Genomic DNA, 18675 nt, shown 5'->3' on the forward strand with positions numbered 1-18675 from the left:
GCTATCCCTGCACCTCCTCTAAGTACTTTTGTAGGAAATGATCAACTGAAGATAAAGTACTTAGCCCAGTGCCTGGCCTGGAGGACATGTTCGATAAATATTAATCACCATTATTATTTATATTAGAGGAAACAAAGTATCAGCATGCAGAAAAGGGAGAGCTGGGTCCCAGACGGAGAGAGTACAAATAGGGCAACCAACTGGTTTGCTTGATACTGTCGCACTTTTCCTGAAAGTCCCACATCCCAGGAAACCTCAGTGCTTGGCTAACTGGTCAGATGGTCCCCCTAACGAATGGCTTCATAGAGAAGACAGGGGACGCTGCTGATGGCCCGTCAGACCTCCTTTCCTGGGTCTGCTGAGTTTGACTGCTAACAGCTCACAGCCGCCCCCTCACAGAGACTTACCTTCACCTGCTTTGCCAGGATGGTTATCTATACCACCCACCACCCACCCCCTGGCACCCTCAGCCAATGGGAGAACCCATACAGGGAACAAAGGGCTGGACTCCTGGCAAGGTGGGATCAAGCGGGAGCCTTACCTTGTAGGCTCCACCCTGTCCTGTCCCCCTCCCTTTGTCCTAAAAGCACGCCCTCCATACACCCCTTGCACCCAAACCCATCTCAGGCTCTGCTTCTGGGGAACCTGACCTAATACAGAGAGGAAAGCATGTTTGTTTGTTTTTTAGTTCAAATTCCTTTTATTAATAAATTAAGAATTAAAATTTTCCATGCTTCTATAGAGACGATTTATACCTTAACATTCCAGAACTGTAATGTATATTTTGTTGGAGAATGCTAATGCTGTTGGGGTTTTTTAGTACAGCCTGAGATTGACAGAATAATGAAGTGGATGGTATACAGATTTCCATCTACCATCCCACCCCCTGTATACAGTTTCCCTATTATTAACATCTTGCATTAATGTGGTAACTTGTTATAGTTAATGAGCCAATATTGATACATTTTTATTAACCATAGTTGCCATCAGGGTTTACTCTTGGTGTTATATGGTTCCATAGGTTCTGACAGATCTCCATCAATACACATCAGACAGAGTAGTTTCACCACCCTCACAGTCCCCTGTGCTCGCCTTTTCCGAGGGCAGCATCTTTAGCAGCCTTGCAGAGAGGCTGGGAGTTTGGATGGGCACGGGAGGAGAGGGGACACAGTGAAAGCAAAGGACATAGGATGACCACAGCAAGACATAGGAAGGCTGGCAGGCCTTGGAAAGCACGTCCTCAATTTTGGACCCTACTGATCATGTCACACCAGACTTAGAGCTCAAGCTTACCCAGGCCGGGAGGGGAGAGTGAAGAGGTGGGAGGCCACTCAACGGTCGCCTCCATCCCGCGCCTCAATACCATGCTGCAAGGGCTCCCAGAAGGCTCTTCAGCCCAGCTCACTGCTCTTGCCTTGAGCTCAACACATACAGACACATGCAGACAGCATGCACACATACCGATATTCACACATGCATACACACAAATACACACACACTTGTGATCCCATAGGAGCTTCAGCTAGCATCAAACTTTGCCTAAATACACAGTTTGTCGTGTGGAATGAAGTTCCAGGAATCTGGACTCCTTGCCCCAGTGGCATCTACCACGCCATCCTGTAGCTTATGTGCAGTTACAAGAAACTCAGGGTGGAGAGAAGGATTCTGACACTCAGAACCCTGCCTGCATAATAGAGCAATCAAAAAATAGAGCAGGCAGGAAGGAAAGAATGGCCGATTTGGGGATTCGACTAGAAAAGCAGTCTGAGGTCAGACCTCAGGCTATGAAGGGATTGGGTTGCAATCGGTCAGTCAGTATAGGGAGCCCGGCAAGTTAGCAGGGAGTGGCCTGTCCCCAGCTGCAAGGCAGGAAAGTAACCCAGGCAGCCAGAGTGTGTTAGCTAGAGGAGAGACAGAGGCCAGGAGATCACTGCAGTGGTCCTGGTGGCAGCCCCAAGGGCCACTGTCTGTGCCACTGCTGAGGTTGTGTGGACCAGACAGGGGCCTGATGCTGGGCAGAATAGTGAAGCACATCAGGGACAGGCTGTGGCCCCAAACCATGGCCCCTCAGGAGCTTGCTGGCCGTCTTTCTCCCTGCTTCCTGGCCCTCTCCAAGGCTCCCTGACAGCAGAAAAAATCATAGACATTGATTTTGTAATTAACAGTTTATCAATGCCATCGATATAGACGCGCTGATGGATTGCAAAGAAATTAATCTTGCAATGTTATTTTATTTCATTTTTGGTCGAAGGCAGCTGCCAATTTTGGCCTCCTTGGGGAGGGTGGGGGATGGGGAGAAGAAGCTGGCAGGAGGCAGGGAGTCTGGATGGCCAGGTCCCAGCCTTGCAGGGACTAGCATATCTTAAGTGCATGCTCTGTAAACAGCTGGGAGACTGGGAATGAAGCAATCCTCCTCACCAACTGGCAGAGAAGGAGTCCTCATTGCCTTGGTAACAAGGAGCAGAAAAATGTGGAGGCATCTTGGGTATGGGGCCAGTAACGCCCCAGCCCTGCAAGGGCACTCTCCCCGGCCTGAGTCCTCACAATAATATTAATAATAACACTTAGGTGCTTACTAAGTGCCTGGTAATGTGCTATTTCATTTAACCCCTCACCACCACCCTGTGAGGTATGGACTCTTCTTTGCTCCATTTGACAGACAAGGAAATGATCTCAGAGAGCCTAAGGAACTTCGCCAAAGTCACACAGCATTTAAGACTCCGGAGTCTTATCCACCTCATTCTACTGCTGTCTTCCCAAGAGAAAGAGGCAGGACCCTTGAAGACACGGCTGATTGTGGACCCAGAGGGTCAGGGGGTGGTCACTGCTGTCAGCCTGTTGGTGCAGCTGCCCTTGGCAGTCTGGTATCTAAACCAACACAACATGCAAGAGTCATCCGGCTCTTTTGAGGAACTCCAATAGCTTGCCCAGTCTTCCTTGGAGACCTACCCAGAGCTTCGCCCTCCCACGTTTGGCAGGCATTGGGCACTGCAGTTCAGGGTAATGGTCCAGGATCTTTAAGGAATGGCAGAAGAAGACTGGTTATTTTCCCCGAGGCCAGGGAATGGGTTCCAGGAAATTCTTATTGCTTCAGCTCAGACCCAACTGTAACCCAGCTGTCAGCGGACACCTCCCTGCCTTGCTAGGATTTAGGGAAATTTCATTTGAACCCCCAATTCATGGCATGAATCCAAAACCCTCCCCAGAATTTTAGATTGCAAGGGCCCCTCCCACCAGCTTCCTCCATCACCGTTCCCCATGCGTCCAGCCATGCTATCTCAGTTCCCCCTCTTCCCCCCCCACCACAGGGCACCCAGACACAGAGCTCAGCCCTTTATCTGTGTCTGTATTCTGTAACCAGCATTTTGTAAGGTGTTGATTGCACTGAAGACTTGAGCTGGTACCTGGCAGCTGCAGCCACAATATTAGTAGTAATGATGATGATGGTGGTGACGGTGGTGACGATGGTGACGGTGGTGATGGTGGTGATGATAACAATGATGGTGATAGTGGTGATGATGACGATGGTGGTGAGGTGGTGATGGTGGTGATGGTGGTGATGGTGGTGATGGTGGTGGTGATGACAACAATGATGGTGATGGTCATGATACCACCAGCTGGGTAGTTTGTACTGTTTTAAGCCCTTGACCTGTATTAACCTCTTGAGGTAAGTATGACTATTATCTCATTTCACAAATGAGGAAAATGAGTCACAGAGAAGTGAAATAACTGGCCCAAAGCCACACAGCTAGCAATTGAGGGATGCAGGATTCCACTTCCATCAGTCTGGCTCCAGAGGCCACTGACACCTGCAGTGCAATGACAGATATGCTCACGTTCAAGCCCCTCAGGGCCTCTGCTTCCATCACTTGGTGGTTTCTCAAGAAACATCCTCCATAGACAGAGATCTCTCCCTGGGTCCAAGCCCCAGCTCTGCCATTGGTCTCTGAGACCTCAGACTGGCAGCTTAACCTCTCTGAGCCTTGCTTTCCCTCTCTCTGCAATGAGGGCCCTGTGGTGGCCCCCACCCCTCAGGGCGGCGCTCTCCACTGAGGCCCCCTGACGTTCACCTTTGTGCCCACAGATTCCATGTACATCGAGGATCTGGAGGCCGTCCAGAAGCTGCAGGACCTGCTGCATGAGGCGCTGCAGGACTACGAGCTGAGCCAGCGCCACGAAGAGCCTCGGAGGACGGGCAAGCTGCTGCTCACGCTGCCCCTGCTGCGGCAGACGGCCGCCAAGGCGGTGCAGCACTTCTACAGCGTCAAACTGCAGGGCAAGGTGCCCATGCACAAACTCTTCCTGGAGATGCTGGAGGCCAAGGTCTGATGGCCCGGCACACACTGACTCCCGCCTGTGGATAGACAAACGGACGGCCCGATGCAGAGACCTCCACAGCCACTAGCCTCGACCTTCAAGCCCTGTGTCATGGCCATGAGCAGTCCCAGAGGAAGAGGCTTCTTGCCTCCCGGCTGTGTGCAGAGTCCTGGGTGCCGTGGGGCGGGGGAACAGGGATGGGAGGGCAGGGTGTGGGGCTCATCTGTAACTGGCTTTTTCTTTGGTATGTTTTTCCTTCTCCATGGGCAGTGCTGAGGCCTGGGCCAGGGCTGACTCCCCTGAGACTGGAGACCACCGAGGAAGGGCCCCCTCTCCCCACCAAACCACCAAGAGGCAGCTCGGACATTTCCTGGCCCCACCCCCACACCGTGCTCCCCAACCCCTGGCTCGGGTTGGCAGTGCTAGGCCTCAGGACACACAGGCTGTGTACCACCCAGAGGTGTTCCTTTCCCAGAGGGCCGGCACTTTCTTCCAGAGGCCCTGCCTACTCTGAGGTTCTCTGGGGCCCCTCAAGAGGCCCCACCCCTTCCACAGGCCAGAGGGCTCCCTCCCTCCGTCCTGCCTGTCAGCGGGGCACACACCCAGCTCCCAGCGGGGACTCAGCATCAGGGGAGTAGCTGTGAGACGTCACACGTGTTCCGGGGCACCCCAGCCCTAGGTGCCCTCCCGCCTCCCTGTTCCCACCCTCCTCTCCTCCCCCAGGAGTCCTCCCTGCTTCTTTCTGCCCCTACCTCAGAGCTCGCTCAGAAATGCTTCAGCCGGCCAACGTGACTTCAGGGCCCATAGCTGGAAAAGTGCTGGCTCATAGCGAGCTCCTCAGACCCCACTTCCTCCTTGCTTTGCCCCCTATCTCTGTCAACCTTCAAGGTAGGTCCAGAGCAGGTGGTCTTTGGGAAGTGGGTGATGTACTGTGGCCTAGCCCCCCTGAGGGCACCCTGGGCACTCCAATTCTAAACTGGAGGATGGAGGCAGAATGGGGAGAGGCCCAAACCAACCTTCGCTGAGCACAGAAAGGCCCAGAAGTAGAGATAAACAGGTGGGGGAACCCTGAAGACAGGGAGCTCAGGGGAGGTCACCAGCCTCCCTGATCCTTCCTGGTTACCAAAGCAGGGGACACCAGCACACCCCCTCCCTGCAATGTCAAGGGCTGGGTGAATCAGTGCCACAGGAGGGGTGTTCCTGCCACCCTTTGACTAAGGAGGCGTGGCATACTCCTTGGGTACACTGAGGGGCCCCAGCTTTCTGGTGGAACCACCTCAGTCCTCCTCGCTGCTGTGTGGGGTGACCAACTACCCCAGTTTGCCCAGGATGTTCCTGGTTTTAGCACTGAAAGTCCTGTGTTCCAGGAAACCCCTCAGTCTGGGCGAATGGGGAGTTGGTCCCCTGATTTCTGTGAGTGGCTGTGAAAGCCCGTTATAGCCCATCTGAGGGTTGGGGTGCAGCCCTGAACACCCTGTCTGGTGCACACAGGTTGCTGAGGGCCACTGAGTGGGTCTCCAAGGAAGGAAGGGTACGAGGCTTGATGGGAGATGTCCTCCCAAGCAGCTGCCTTCTAAAGCAGGCATCAGAGCCAATTTCACCTGGGACTTTTTTCTGGAGAATCCACACTCATTCTAACCCAATCTCCCATCACCTGGAGAGGCAGGCGGATCCCACCTGCTCCTCATTAGGACACGAGGAGGCCAGATATCCTTTTCCACAGCCTCATGGTTTTTCTAAAGGAAGCAGCTATTGCTGGTTCCACTTTCCTGTCTCTCCACTCCCAGACATCACTCCTCCAGGCACGAGGGCTCCTAAAACCCAGCGGCTGTAGAGTGGCTGATGTCCTCACGTAGGAAATGCCCAGGGTTCTAAGAGACGTCACAGACCAGTGACATGTGCTCCCCTCCCCACCTCTCTGGCTGTGGGGAATCCAAGGCCACAGTCACTTGACAGATAGCATTGGAATTACAATTCAAGATGCTCCATCCCCGATGTCCCTGACTGGGGTATGCGTAGGCGCCTCATCAAGGAACCAGGGCCAAAGCCCAAGTCTAGCTTAACCACCAGGGGCTGTGTCCTGAGGTCTGAACTGGAGAGACCTCCCAGCAAGAGAACTTGGGGTCTGCTCCGTGGGGGCCTCCTCTAGCCTCTCACTGTGCTGTGTGCTTGGGAGGTGGGTCAGAGGGTGGCATCTTGTCACATGGGCGCCCCGTTCTATGTAGTGCCACCTCCTGCTCAAGCATGAGGACCCGGGCTATCCGGCATGGTTGTGCACAACGGGTGCCGGCAGCCCATCTTTTCTAGGAAAAGCATCTGTGGCTAACCGGGCAACAACTGGTTTGGGACGGGTGGGTGTTCTGTACACAAGGCAGCCTTGCCTCGCTGGGCTGAGTGCTTCTGCAATGTCTTGGCATTAGAGCCCCTGTCTAGCAGAGAGGGAGGGGGCAGTGGTGCTGATGGCTTGGTGACAGTGTGGTAGGCACCGCTGCTGCTTTTACACTTAACTCTTAGAGTGACAGGAAATGTATCAGTCACAGTGGGAACTCCTTTCAATGGGAGAGACCCTGGTGTGTACTTGTCGGGTCCGTTGACCTTCACAGGACAAATTTAGGGGCCAACTTCTTAGCTGGAAGTCTCGCCAGCTTGGGGACCTTCCTGGGAAGAGGGTGGCCCTGGCTTAGTGGGGGATGGTGAAGTGAGGAGAATTTAGGACACCCTGCCCCCCAAACGGGACACAACTCAAGTTTACCCCCAAATCTGCTGTTCCTGGAAAATCTGTAAAGAGGAAATAGCCCTTCTCAGTTGTATTCTCATGGTACAGGTCATTGAAATGAACCAAGAAATAAAATGTAAAAATCCAACCATGGAGAAGGTGGTATTGGCTGGGTTTTGTTTGGTCCCTGTGTTCCCACTTTCTGAAGCTTCCATCTTGGTTTTGTCACATATGAACCTTGATAGTGGCCCCTGGTTCTTACATACAGGAAACCAGTTATTTCCTAGGGCACAATTTAAGAACCAAATAGGAAGCTCTCAAAACCAGAGTGGGGTGTGGGTTGGGAGGCATGAGAAGGCTTTAGAGGAGCCAGAATCTGCGTGCTCCCTTGTCAGCAGCCACCCTTCCCACCAGGCTCCCCTCCCCACCCCCCCCGCAGATGGGGGCGGGGGGCTGGAGGAAGATGCCTAGGGAAGTGACAAACTTGTAACAAGACAGAAGGGCCCTTACCCACGGAAGAGCACCAAAGAAAAGCACTATGGAAAGATTGTTTTATTTTCTAATAATAATGTGGCTGGAACGGCTTCTTAAGATGTATATATTTTTTAAAATGGCAGTCCTCATCGCATCACCCACCTGTACATATTTCCACCTCTGTATGTGTTCTCCCAAAGACAACCCCCCCCCCCCCCATGTAAATTAAACACCCTAGGATTCTCCCGTCCTGGTCCCATGTATCTGGAATCTAATAAATAAGGAACAGCCTATTGGAGAGTTTCTTCACACATGACGAGCTGCTTTCAGGCTGGCTGTCTGCTGGACAGCACTGCCCTTAGGTCTCAGGCTGATGCTTGGAGAGGCCGTCAGGAGAACCAACTCAGCCTCAGAGTTCTCTGGGCATTCAAATGGGCATTAAAGTGCGTTCAGCAGCAACACAGAAATGCAGCTTGAGAAGTATGATACAGTTCTGAGGAACCCTTCTACTGCTTTTTATGCTTCTGATATTAATGGTGAGACACGCTTATTTTCATTGATGTGAGAGAAATGGAATCGGATGTATGTGAACTAAGAACTTCCTTGCCATAGGACACTGAAATGCAGGTTGTCTTTTGTTGCAAGTAAACAACACCCCAGCTTATACTGCCTTACTGGATTTATTGCCTGGGATAGATGTGAAATCCAGATGTGGTACAGACATCAGGCAGGGTTTGATCCAGAAGCTCACAAAGGCAACAGGGCTAAGGCTCTACTCTGATTCTCTCAGTTGTGCCCTCTTCTGCCTGTTTGCTTTGTCCTCAAGCTAGATTCTTTCACGGTAGCAAGCAGGCTGCCACCTTTTTGTTTCACCTCACGGGGAGAGAGTGGAAATCTCTTCCTACAAGCATGGAAAACATCTGTGCTTCATTCTGAACCCCAGTGGTTTTGTGTCTATCCCTTCACGAATCACTGTGACCAGCTTGGAGAAGGGACCAGCGCCACTCAACAGTCGAGCTGCTACACAAAAAGGGTTAGGTTGGAAGGCTGGGAGACAACCGGCCAACCACAATGCCCACAAAATCAACACACCTGGAGGGCTCAAGGCCAGGTCAACTTTTCATGAGCTGTTTGTACGTTTCCTGAAGCCTGGTTTTGGCCCCAGCAAATAGAAGCATAGGGATGGCATTGAATGTCCAGGCGGGGGACGCCCAGAAGGCAGCAGGCCAGAGGGTCAGCTAAATAAGGAACGGGAATGAGCTTCCCTCCACAATAGATGTCGGCAGCGACCATCCTCACCAGCTGTGAGCTCTCCCATTCCGGCTCCCACACAGCCAACACCTTCCATTGCTCTCTAGCTGGCCTCGAAGGCAGTGAAGTAAAATGCATCTTAGAAACACAGTTTTGGGAGCAGAAGGGGCTTAGCAATCACCTTTTTATGTCATTATTGAATAGAGAAATGAGCCTAATCTATAAGCTCACCCTTGAATCTCAGAAACAGTGTGGGATGTTGGTCTGGGAAGTGCACAGCTGCCTGACCTGATTTAAACTAGTAGTTCTCCAATGGGGGTGGTGTGGCCCCAAGGGCGCATTTGGTACTGTCTGGCATATGTTTTGTCATACTGGGAGTGCTACTAGCATATAAGACAGTTCATAGGACAGTCCCTACAACAAAAGACCAAAAATGTCAACAGTGCTGAAGGTGAGAAACCCTGATTTACACATACTCTGGGCGTTAGCACGAAAAAAACACTCAGAGTTCCAGGGAACCACACTTAGGGGTGTGAAACTCATATTACCAAGCCCTTCCCACTACTAGGTGCTACCTCTACCTCCCCTGGTCTAGCTGTGACCCTGACCAATCATCCAGGGCAAACACCCCATTCTCTGCACGGTTGGTTCCTGTTCAGACTCAACCTTGCCATTGAGAAGAAAGTGCTCAGGCCTGCGGCCCCCTGCGGTCAGGCCAAAACCTGGTCTTTCACATGTAAACTTTTGGTTTGAAGAAGGAAGACAGCACCGGTGGCTTCCTGTCTGGAGGAATTAGGGACACCTCAGCAGACCTATGTGCTCCTTGTTTAAGGGAGCTAAGAGCAAAGGTAACTCACATGATTTCTGCTCTGTGGGTTTTCCCTCATTACTTCCCTCCCTAGCCTGGGATAAGCAAGGGAACCTGGGCTTAGCCCTTCAAACCCCAGTGTCTGATGGTTAGAAACCTGCCTTCTTCTGTGTAGGACATGGCGGAGGGGGTGGCAGGTTGAGTCTTTAGAGACTGTTTTTCTTACTTACTTTTCCAGAAAATTGGTCTCACTTCTGCAGACAGTCTGCTCTTGCCAGCCCAAACGCGCAGCCCATCTGTGCAAAGGTCCCTTTGGCAGCTGTCACAAGGCAGAGCTAGGACACTGGGGCTCTCACTTGGGTCCTGAAGAGTCTCTCTCACTTCCCTTGTGGAGAAGAGGGACAACCAGAGCCTCCTGTCGCCCCTCCTGTCATGACAACCCCCCACGAGCAAGCTTGCCTCAAGGCGAAGACAGGGGCTCAAAGAAACAAGGGGGGCCAGCCAGGCTCCTCAGCTGGCCCAGGAAGACTCAAGAATGACCCACGGGCTACATGACTACTTCCACCTGGGCCCATTCTCAAGGCCCCTCATTACATACACGTCCTGGATGAAGCCCCAATGCCACATTCAATGCCCAGCCAGTCACTTCCAAAGAAACAACAGAGTCCCGCAAACCACAAAGAACTAAAAGTGACCCAAGTCTTTACCCTTAGCATTGTCAGTATCGCCAGGGGCATGTTAAATCATGAATGCACAGCAACACTTCATCAGAAACCTCTTTCTCCATCATCCCTTTTTTCCACACAGCAGCTGCTCCTGAAAACTTTCCCTGGGCATCTCGTATCACCCCCAGCTCTCCCTAATGTAGCCTCCTTGGGCGCCCTTTCCCAGTCTTATTCTCCTGGATTCAGCCCTTCATTATCTCGATCAACTCAGCCTCTCAGCTTCTTTCTACTTTTCTGCACAAGCTAAAGAGCCAGAAGCTGAACCCGTAAGCAAAATCTCTTCTTTAGCAGAGGGAGTGGGGCGGGGCAGTGGAAGAAACCTCACCAACATATATGTTTTATTTTGCTTGTGTTGTAAATTCTCTTTGCCCCCAAAGAACAGATACCACCTGGAATCCCAGAGAGCTGCCCCTTACCTGGCCTGAGACTTTGCCATGCCAAGGGACTGTAGTTTCACAGAGCCAGGACGTGCCTTTCTGGGGACCTACCTCCAGGTCAAAGGCTGGCAGTTGTTTCAAGTCTTATTTCAGAAAACACCCGGAAAAGCAAATCTTTTCTGATCCAGCATGAGGCGAGATTTGGGGGTGTGCTGGGGGCTCCTGATTTAGCAGAGAAGATAGATAGCAAACTAGTGGTTTATGGGGGTACCTTAAACAGGAAACTTTCAGCAACAAATGGGAGTGTGTAACAGGGGAACCAATCTGGCCTTTACATAGGAAAGGGTTATGCAAGGAAACCACCCTGAAGCAGACGGAGGCTGAGACTTGTAGGAGTGGAGGAAGCCAGGTGAGGCTGGGGGAGGGCGTTTCAGGAAGAGAGAAGAGACAGAGAGGTAGGCTGATGAGCTCCAGGCTTGCGAAAGAAACTGGAAGATCACGATTGGTTGGTTGGTGGCAGAGGGGAAGAAGAGAAGAGCCCGGAAGTCAGAGGGGCCAGATGGCACAGGGCTTGGTCAGCCTTGTTGAGGACGCTTACCGAGTTTTAAGCAGGAGAGGGACCTGGTTGGACCCGCCTCTCCCACCTAGAGACGGTGGGTCAAGCTTTCTGCTCTCCATGGGCTGACCACCAGAGCGAGGCATGAGCTTGGGTTCCCACTGGCCTGAGCTCAGGATCCCTGCTCTGCCCTTACCTATGATGCGGCCACAGGCCAGGCACATCCCTCCCCGTTTGTGCAGTGAAGCTAATCATACCCTGTAGAGATGCTAACAGGTTACATCAGTGGGCCTCTGGAGGGAGAACTGCTATTTCAGTTTGGTGGGTAAGTGATTTTACCCCAAGTCCTGCCTCTTGTAAGTAACTGAGCTGGGATGATGCTGCTGGCCTTCGATCACATACTGGGGACAACATTCCGGGGACTTCCTACGTTATTCCTTCCCAATTGCCTCTGGAGGAAAAAAAAAAAATCACCTTATCATTATGGACCAATATTATGGTGACTTTTTATCATCATCCAAAAGGTCCCTGGGGTGGAAGACTTAGACTCATTAAGAGCAAAAGTCTCAGCTGTACGATATCAGAGGTTTAGCTTAGACAGAAGGAATCCTATGTCCGGACGAAACATGGAGGACCTTTCCGGCAGCCCTTGGCTCTGGTCTTGGGAGGGGGAGGGGGACGAGGAAGTCTGCAGCAGGTATTTTGTGTCCCTCAAACCATGTCCTGGATAAGGTTCCTGTCTTAGTCACAGGTCTCCTGCAGGGTGGAGAGGGAGGGGTACCCGTGTCAGGCACAGAAGAGAGGCTATGTAGCCCTGGCCAGGGACCTGTGTCCTTTCTCTTCATGGAATGCCCTGCTCCTCACTAGGGTGGGGTCAGGGGTGGGGGTAGCAGGAGGCTGGTAGAGAAGAGAGACCTGGGACAGATGACCCAGCAAGTGCTGGCCAGAAAGAAAGAGGATTTGACTCGGAGGAAATGTTCCAGGAAGGAGACAAAGCTCCCCCAGCTTCCTCTGGAAATTGCTTTGTTTAAAATGCAAAGTGCAGATGTGTTTAGATGACATCTCTGCATCCATCACCCTATGCAAATGCCGACTCTGGGGAAGAGCAGCCCCTGAAAGTCACTCAGATCCCCTAATCGACTGTGTGTGTGGTGATGGCAGGGCAGGGAGCAGTGCAGGGGTGGTGACAGCTTGCTACCCAGAAGAGGGGCTTGATCAGGGGCGGTGGGGGAGGGAGCCAGCCCTGGGGCAGTGGGGGGAGGGGGTTGGTGGGTCCACATCTGTGCCAGAAGTGGGGATGGGCTCAGCCCCCTGCACTCCCTACCCTTTCCAGGCTAGTTGGTCTTGGATGTGGGCTGCAGGGTGTGGGCTGCTGCTGCAGGCCATTAAGGACAGCTCTAAACAAGGAGCTGCCACTGTTGCGCTCGTGGACAGTGAATTAAGCCCTTCTGGGGAGCAGGCAGGATGCCCCTTGCCTGAACACTGCTCCACGGAAACTGGGGAAACTGAATGCCTGGTTGGGGGTACTGGGGGGGCTCTTAAACTCCAGCCAGTTGCCTGATACCTTAGTCACTGTTCCGTAGCTCTCCACGTGGTGTTCCAGACTTGGCTTCACTGACAAAAACTTATCGTCCGGATAGGATTTCCAGATAAAATCTAAGATGCCCAGTTAAATTTGAATTTCAGATAAATAAGGAATAATGTTTTAGTATAAGCATGTCCCAAATATTGCATGAGATTATTTGTTGGTTATCTGAAAGTCGAACTTAATCCGGTGTCCTGTATTTCTATTTGCTAAATCTGGCAACCCTACATCCTGGACAATTCGTTCCTTTTTTTTTTGCACATACACGTATGTAATCACTCAGTTGTGGTTTGAGCCCACCTCTATCTTTCTTTCTGTTCTACGCACCCCACCCCCATCCTAGGTCTGCCTTCTGGGCCACATGCAACAATTTTGCTTCCTTCGCTTTATCTTTCACAGGTTACCCCCTACCTCCCACCACCAATAATTTCTTCTTGTACTCTCAGTGCCATCTTAGCCTCAACCCTGGGGAAACTGCTCAGCCCGACTGTTGGCTCCACTATAAATACATGTTCTTTAATATTCATTCCGGTACTTCACAAGTATTTGTTGAGTTCCTGCTATGTGGCTGACACATAGCTAGACATAGGATACAGTTGTAAGCAAGACATGTGTGGTCCCTGGTCTCCTGGGGCTTACTAGCTGGGTTAGAACAAGAATCATGTGATGGGAAGAGAACCTGCTTTAGATCGGATTACTGGAGAGAGCCAGTAACATTTAAGCCAAATCTGAAGGATGAGAAAATACTAACTGTGCAAATATCGGGTGGCAGTATGTTCTAGATAGAGGAAACAGCATGTGCAAAGGTCCTGGGTTGAGGTTGAATCTCAGCAGGGGTCTTAAGGTTAGACAGCTGTTTTATTTCTCAGAATTTTTATTTTATATTTTAATTCATATCTTTATTTTCTCCTCAGTGGATATTCCAACTTCCAGTATTCTTAAGGTCCCAAGCTAATTCCATCTTTAGCAGGTGACTTCACCTCCTGAGTCACTAAGAAAATGGAACCAACACAGCTTTTTATCACCAAGTTTCTCCCCACGGTCACCCACCCATTTCTTCCTTTCCTTTGTTCTTGAAATAAGATGAGTTCTGAATTTCTCCCACAGCCAGCCCTGTCCCGCCTTGACTGCCTCACCAGCCCCTTTTGGGCCTTTGCTCCAGCAATTACTTCCTCTTTCTTGTACCTTCAGCCTTCGCCTCCCTCTGGCTGTTCTTTCACCTTTAAACCAGCTCAAAAATGATAGCTCTTCTTCCAGCCATGACTTCATCTCTTTGTGCACTTGGCCATTTTTTTTCTGAAGCTATTTCATGCTCTCATTGTCACCTTCCCACGCTCTCTTTACCCGTGGCTTCTGTCTTTCACCATCCGCCTCCCAACTGCCTCTGCTCTCTCTTCCAAAGGCCATCGGTGCTGCCTGTCCCACTTTCCGAAGTGTGGTTCTTCTCCCTCGGTCTGTGAGCTTGTTTTGCTGCCGGGGACTTTATAGGTCCTTAAAGTCAGGGGCTCGTCTTCCTTAATGTTTACCACCCAAAGGCCCAAGCACAGAACTTTGTCCAGCGGGTGTGTTCAGCAAATGTTTATGAGTTGGGTTCTATTGGGGTGTCTCTTACACTTTGGGAAACCAATGTGGGAGAGTTCCCTCTGGGGCAAAGATGAAGTGCTCCCCTCAGTGGTGGGGGTGGGGGGACAGGTAGAAGAAGGAAGTTGGATTGGAGGTGGGGGTTGGGAGAGAGTGAGAAGGGAGAGGGAACAGGCGGAGGGTGCCAGCTTCTACAAGAGGATGATAAATGATAACAGCGCTGGGAACAAAACCAAACATCCTTCATGCTGTCAGACCTGTGAAGCCAGCACATTCCAAGAGGGGGGGGGGGGGGCACCAGGCAGGACCTTGCTTCCAGAAGAAGCATAGGCTCTCGGTCCCCTTCTGCTCAGTCAACAGCCCAATTCGTCTTCCTTGGGGTGTCTTCTGAAACTGGGGAGACACGTGTCCTGGGGTTGGTGAGAGGGAGGAAAGTCAACTTGAGCCAGCTGTGTTCCTCGCTGTCCCCTTCCTGGGGCAGTCGTGGTCTCCTGTGACCTACAGTCCCTTCCATGCCTGGGGTCAACTACATGGTGTTGGCTTCCATTTGTGTAGCAGGACATTTGTCCCACCCTCTTTTATGGAGTTTCATCCTGCTCCATAAAATATTAAAGTGCTGTAAGAATAAGACAATGGAAACAAACCTGCTGGGAGTGATGAGAAGCTCCCACAGATTTAACTATCACATATTTTCTTCCTTTGTCCATGGATAGGTGTGAAGTAGAAGACCTATTCTGAGCGTCAGGGACCCTACCTGAATTGGGGGCCCAGCTTCGCCACAGAAGAGCCAGGGACCCCCAAGTAAGTTACTTAAACTCCCTAGGTCTTGATTTCCTAATCCCTAACTTGCTGGGTTGAGTAAATAAACTCTAAGTTATCTTTTACTTCTCTTGCCCTGCTATTCCTCGTGCAACTCAGCAGTGGACATCTGGTTTTCTCAAGTCTACCGTCCCTTTCTCTCTTTATGATAACAGCACCCCTCTTCTCTGTTCCCTTTCCACATGGTCCTAGAGAAGCTTCAACTATACTGCCCTCCCCAACAAGTGGTAGGGCCGAGGGCTAAGCTTAGTTAATCAGGCTGTAGGACAGGGCCACATGAGGGCAGCTCCCTAAGGGACCTGCTGTGGTTCCAGGTACCCGGCAGCCAGTTTCCTGCCCTTTCTGAGGTCGGATTGTCCACCTCCTACTTAGGTCTGCAAACTCTCCAGTGTTGTTCTAATAAAATCCTCTTTTCTCCAGGGGATGTCTGGTGCTTGCAATCAATGACCTTGATGGTAGCCTGTTAGAATCCTGAATCCAGGATCAGAAAGCAATTGTAGATGACACAGGTCAGCTTGTCCATGAAGCTCTCTCTTGGCTAGGGGGACTTTTAATAGAGGAACAGGGAGTGACTTGGCTGAGCTTCCATGCCTGCTTCCTGAGAGAAAAAGGCACCTGCCCAGCAACGGGGGCTCCCTTAGAGAATTCTGAGAGAACTCCGAGGCCCCCTGAGAGCACGCCATATATGTCAGTGATTCTTAGCACTTCACACCAAGTGAATTCCTCCAGGTCATGGGTACACCTATGACCTGAATGACGCTTCCCAGCCAAGCAGGTGAGCCTAGGTAATTAGCAGTTCACGTAACCTCAGCAAATGCCCTTCACCCGACACTGTCCAATGGCATTTAACAAATCGGCAAGGAAATGCCTTCCATGGGCTTATAGTGCAAGACTTGCCCCTAATAAATCCTTAACAAGTGTATTGTTGAATGTCTCAAACTTTGGGTACCTGGAAAGAAAAGAACTTGAGCAAAAGCGGAGGTCAGGGGCTACATCTTTGGTAAATGGATTTGAGTATAAAAATGACGAAGGCAGGTCATCTGGCCAACTAGGGAGCAGACCTGAAGAGGAACACAATTTTGGACTTACCTAATCCCTCCTTGTAGAATGTGTTTCTCAAGGTGTAGTGGCAAGATGTTTTCTGATGGCATTTGGTCATTTTTTCCATTTTATTTTTAAATTTTGTGTTGCTTTAGTTCATTTTAATGTATATTAGAGAAAATCTTACTAACATATCCAAATATATGGTATACAGATATTTTGCTTAGGAAGAAGATAGAGTAGGTACATAAAGCTGAACAAGTGAGCGGGTTTCAAGAAAGGTATTGAGTAGATAATAATGTAAGCAGGATACGGACTTGGTACATTTGTGAAGGTGAAGCCGGAAGAAATGAAGTTGTGTAAGAGAAGTCGGGAGCCCGTGTCCTCCGCCGCCAGCCAGCCCGGTCCCCCCAGCTGTGCCTTTAAGAACCTATCTTGAGACTGTGAGCTCCTCCAGGCGTGGGCTGGGCTTCATTCAGGTTGAATCCTCTGTGTCTAGTGTATAGGCAGCACATAGGAAGTAGTGACAGACTGAAGGATGGTTTTACGCCCTGCCCTGTTCTAGAAAATAATTAAAGCAGACAACAGAGCAGCCTTGCCCAGAAACAAAGCATGGCACAAGTTCTGTCCTCCTCCTGCAATGTGCTTACCCTGTCCAACTGGTCAACCTCTTCTGTCCTCTGGATAAGTAGCTTAAAACCACCCCCTTCTGTCTGTTGTCATCCAGCCCCATTGCTACTGCCTGGGCCAGATCACCAATGTCTCTCACCTGAAATCCTGTCTGCCACCATCTCTTCACTGCTGTCTCTGTCTTCGGTCTTGTCCCATCTAAGCGATTTTTTTCACACAACAGCCAATGGATTGTTCCCAAAATGTAGCCCAAGCCCCTGATGGCATCTTGACTTGCTGCTCATAGGATGAGGTCCACAGACTTTAGAATGGCAAACAAGGTAAGCCTTTTGTGACATGGCCTCTGCCTACCTCTCCGATAGCATCTCTTACCAACTGTACTCCATGCCAGACATGCCACCATGTTTTATTTTTCCCTGAGAGCAGCTGCACATACCATTTCCTCTCCTTGAAATGCCCTTCCCTTTTTCCTTCTGCCTCACTCTTTAATCCTCAGGATCCAGTGAAGCATCGCCTCCTCCAGGAAGCCAACCTGGACCTCTCAGTCTGGCTCTTATGTTCCCACAGTACCCGTATTTATTTATCATAGCACTTCCAATGATGAGTACCAGCTGTTTGTTTACTTGTCTGCCTGCCACATAAGTCCTTAAGGTCTCTGAAGGTAGGGGCCATGGCTTATTCATCTTTGTATCCCCAGAATCCAGCCCAATGATGGATGGAAAGCAGGCCCTCGGCACATCTTTGACATTTGAGTAGCTGATGGCCACAGGCCTGGGAAAGTTCATGACACAGGGGCTGGGGACCATGGTGCCTCTTAAACTCATTAGTGCTATTCACCAAGTATTTCTAACTTCTCACCTTCTTGGCACACAGGAGGATTGCACTCCTGGGTCCCCTTGTGCTTGGGTGGGGACCATATGATCAGTCCGGTCCATGAGTTATACGCGGAATTAACAACTGTCGTGTTTAAGCTAAAGCATTTCATTGCCAGAGCTCTCGTTCCCTCTGCTTTAAAACCTGCAGTAATCCAGACAGCAGCTTCTCCAGCAGTCTGGGTCCTGGAGTGATGACAACACTAAGTAGGGCCCCCAGCTGACCTGCGAATAACATGGAGGATAAATGAGAATAAGCCTTTATTATAGTAAGCTTCTGATTTTCTTTTTTTTATCCAGCATAACCTAGCTGTCCCAATTGACACCCCCACATAACCCACAGAGCTTAAAGAACTTAATCTAAACTATATTCTAGCCTCATTCTGGTCCTGTTTACTGCCCATGCCGACCCCAGTCTGACCAGCCCGCTTCTCTCACCCAGAAATAAGAAGGAAGGAAGGAGGGAAGCAGGTAAGAAGAGAAGGAAGGAAGGAGAGAAGGAAGGAAGGAAGGAAGGAAGGAAGGAAGGAAGGAAGGAAGGAAGGAAGGAAGGAAGGAAGGCCATCATACTAGTAACCCCGAATACAGCTGAACAGCCACTAGGGAGACAAGGCCTCAAGAACTGTGATGTCCATGGTGAGTTCACCACCATGAAGACAGACAAGCCCTCTGTCAGAGAGCAAACGGAGAGCTGGGTAGTTTTCCTCTCCATCTTCTGTGTAGCTAGTTGTTGGGGGTTCCTTAAAACTCACAGAGCATTTCCCATGAATCTGACCTTTGTCCCATTCCTAATTCCTATGTATCCTTCCTGGGATACCTTTCACAGGCAGGTATACATGGTGGGAGGCGCTCACAAGTCACACAACGTCACACCTGTGCCACTTACCAGCTTTCTTTCCACAACAAGAGTCCGTACCACTCAC

At 50.7% G+C, this 18675-nt stretch overlaps 1 protein-coding gene across 6 annotated transcripts in view; it reads left to right on the forward strand.

Moving 5' to 3' along the window:
* ESRRB (estrogen related receptor beta) overlaps nucleotides 1–7191 on the forward strand; it is a 168133-nt gene extending 160942 nt beyond the window's left edge. For 5 of the 6 annotated variants that reach the window (XM_074327178.2, XM_019733678.3, XM_019733675.3 and 2 more), the window contains exon 7: nucleotides 4085–4559. In XM_074327178.2, coding sequence (XP_074183279.1) covers nucleotides 4085–4329 — 245 coding nt within the window. In that variant the 3' untranslated portion in view covers nucleotides 4330–4559. Of the gene's footprint in view, nucleotides 1–4084 lie in introns of all 6 variants that reach the window. The other variant, XM_019733676.3, reaches the window with a different exon arrangement.
* Nucleotides 7192–18675: the final 11484 nt, after the last annotated feature.

The sequence above is a fragment of the Rhinolophus sinicus genome, chromosome 3 (assembly GCF_057876585.1).
Source record: "Rhinolophus sinicus isolate RSI-liver-muscle chromosome 3, RSI-T2T, whole genome shotgun sequence".
Lineage (NCBI taxonomy): Eukaryota > Metazoa > Chordata > Mammalia > Chiroptera > Rhinolophidae > Rhinolophus > Rhinolophus sinicus.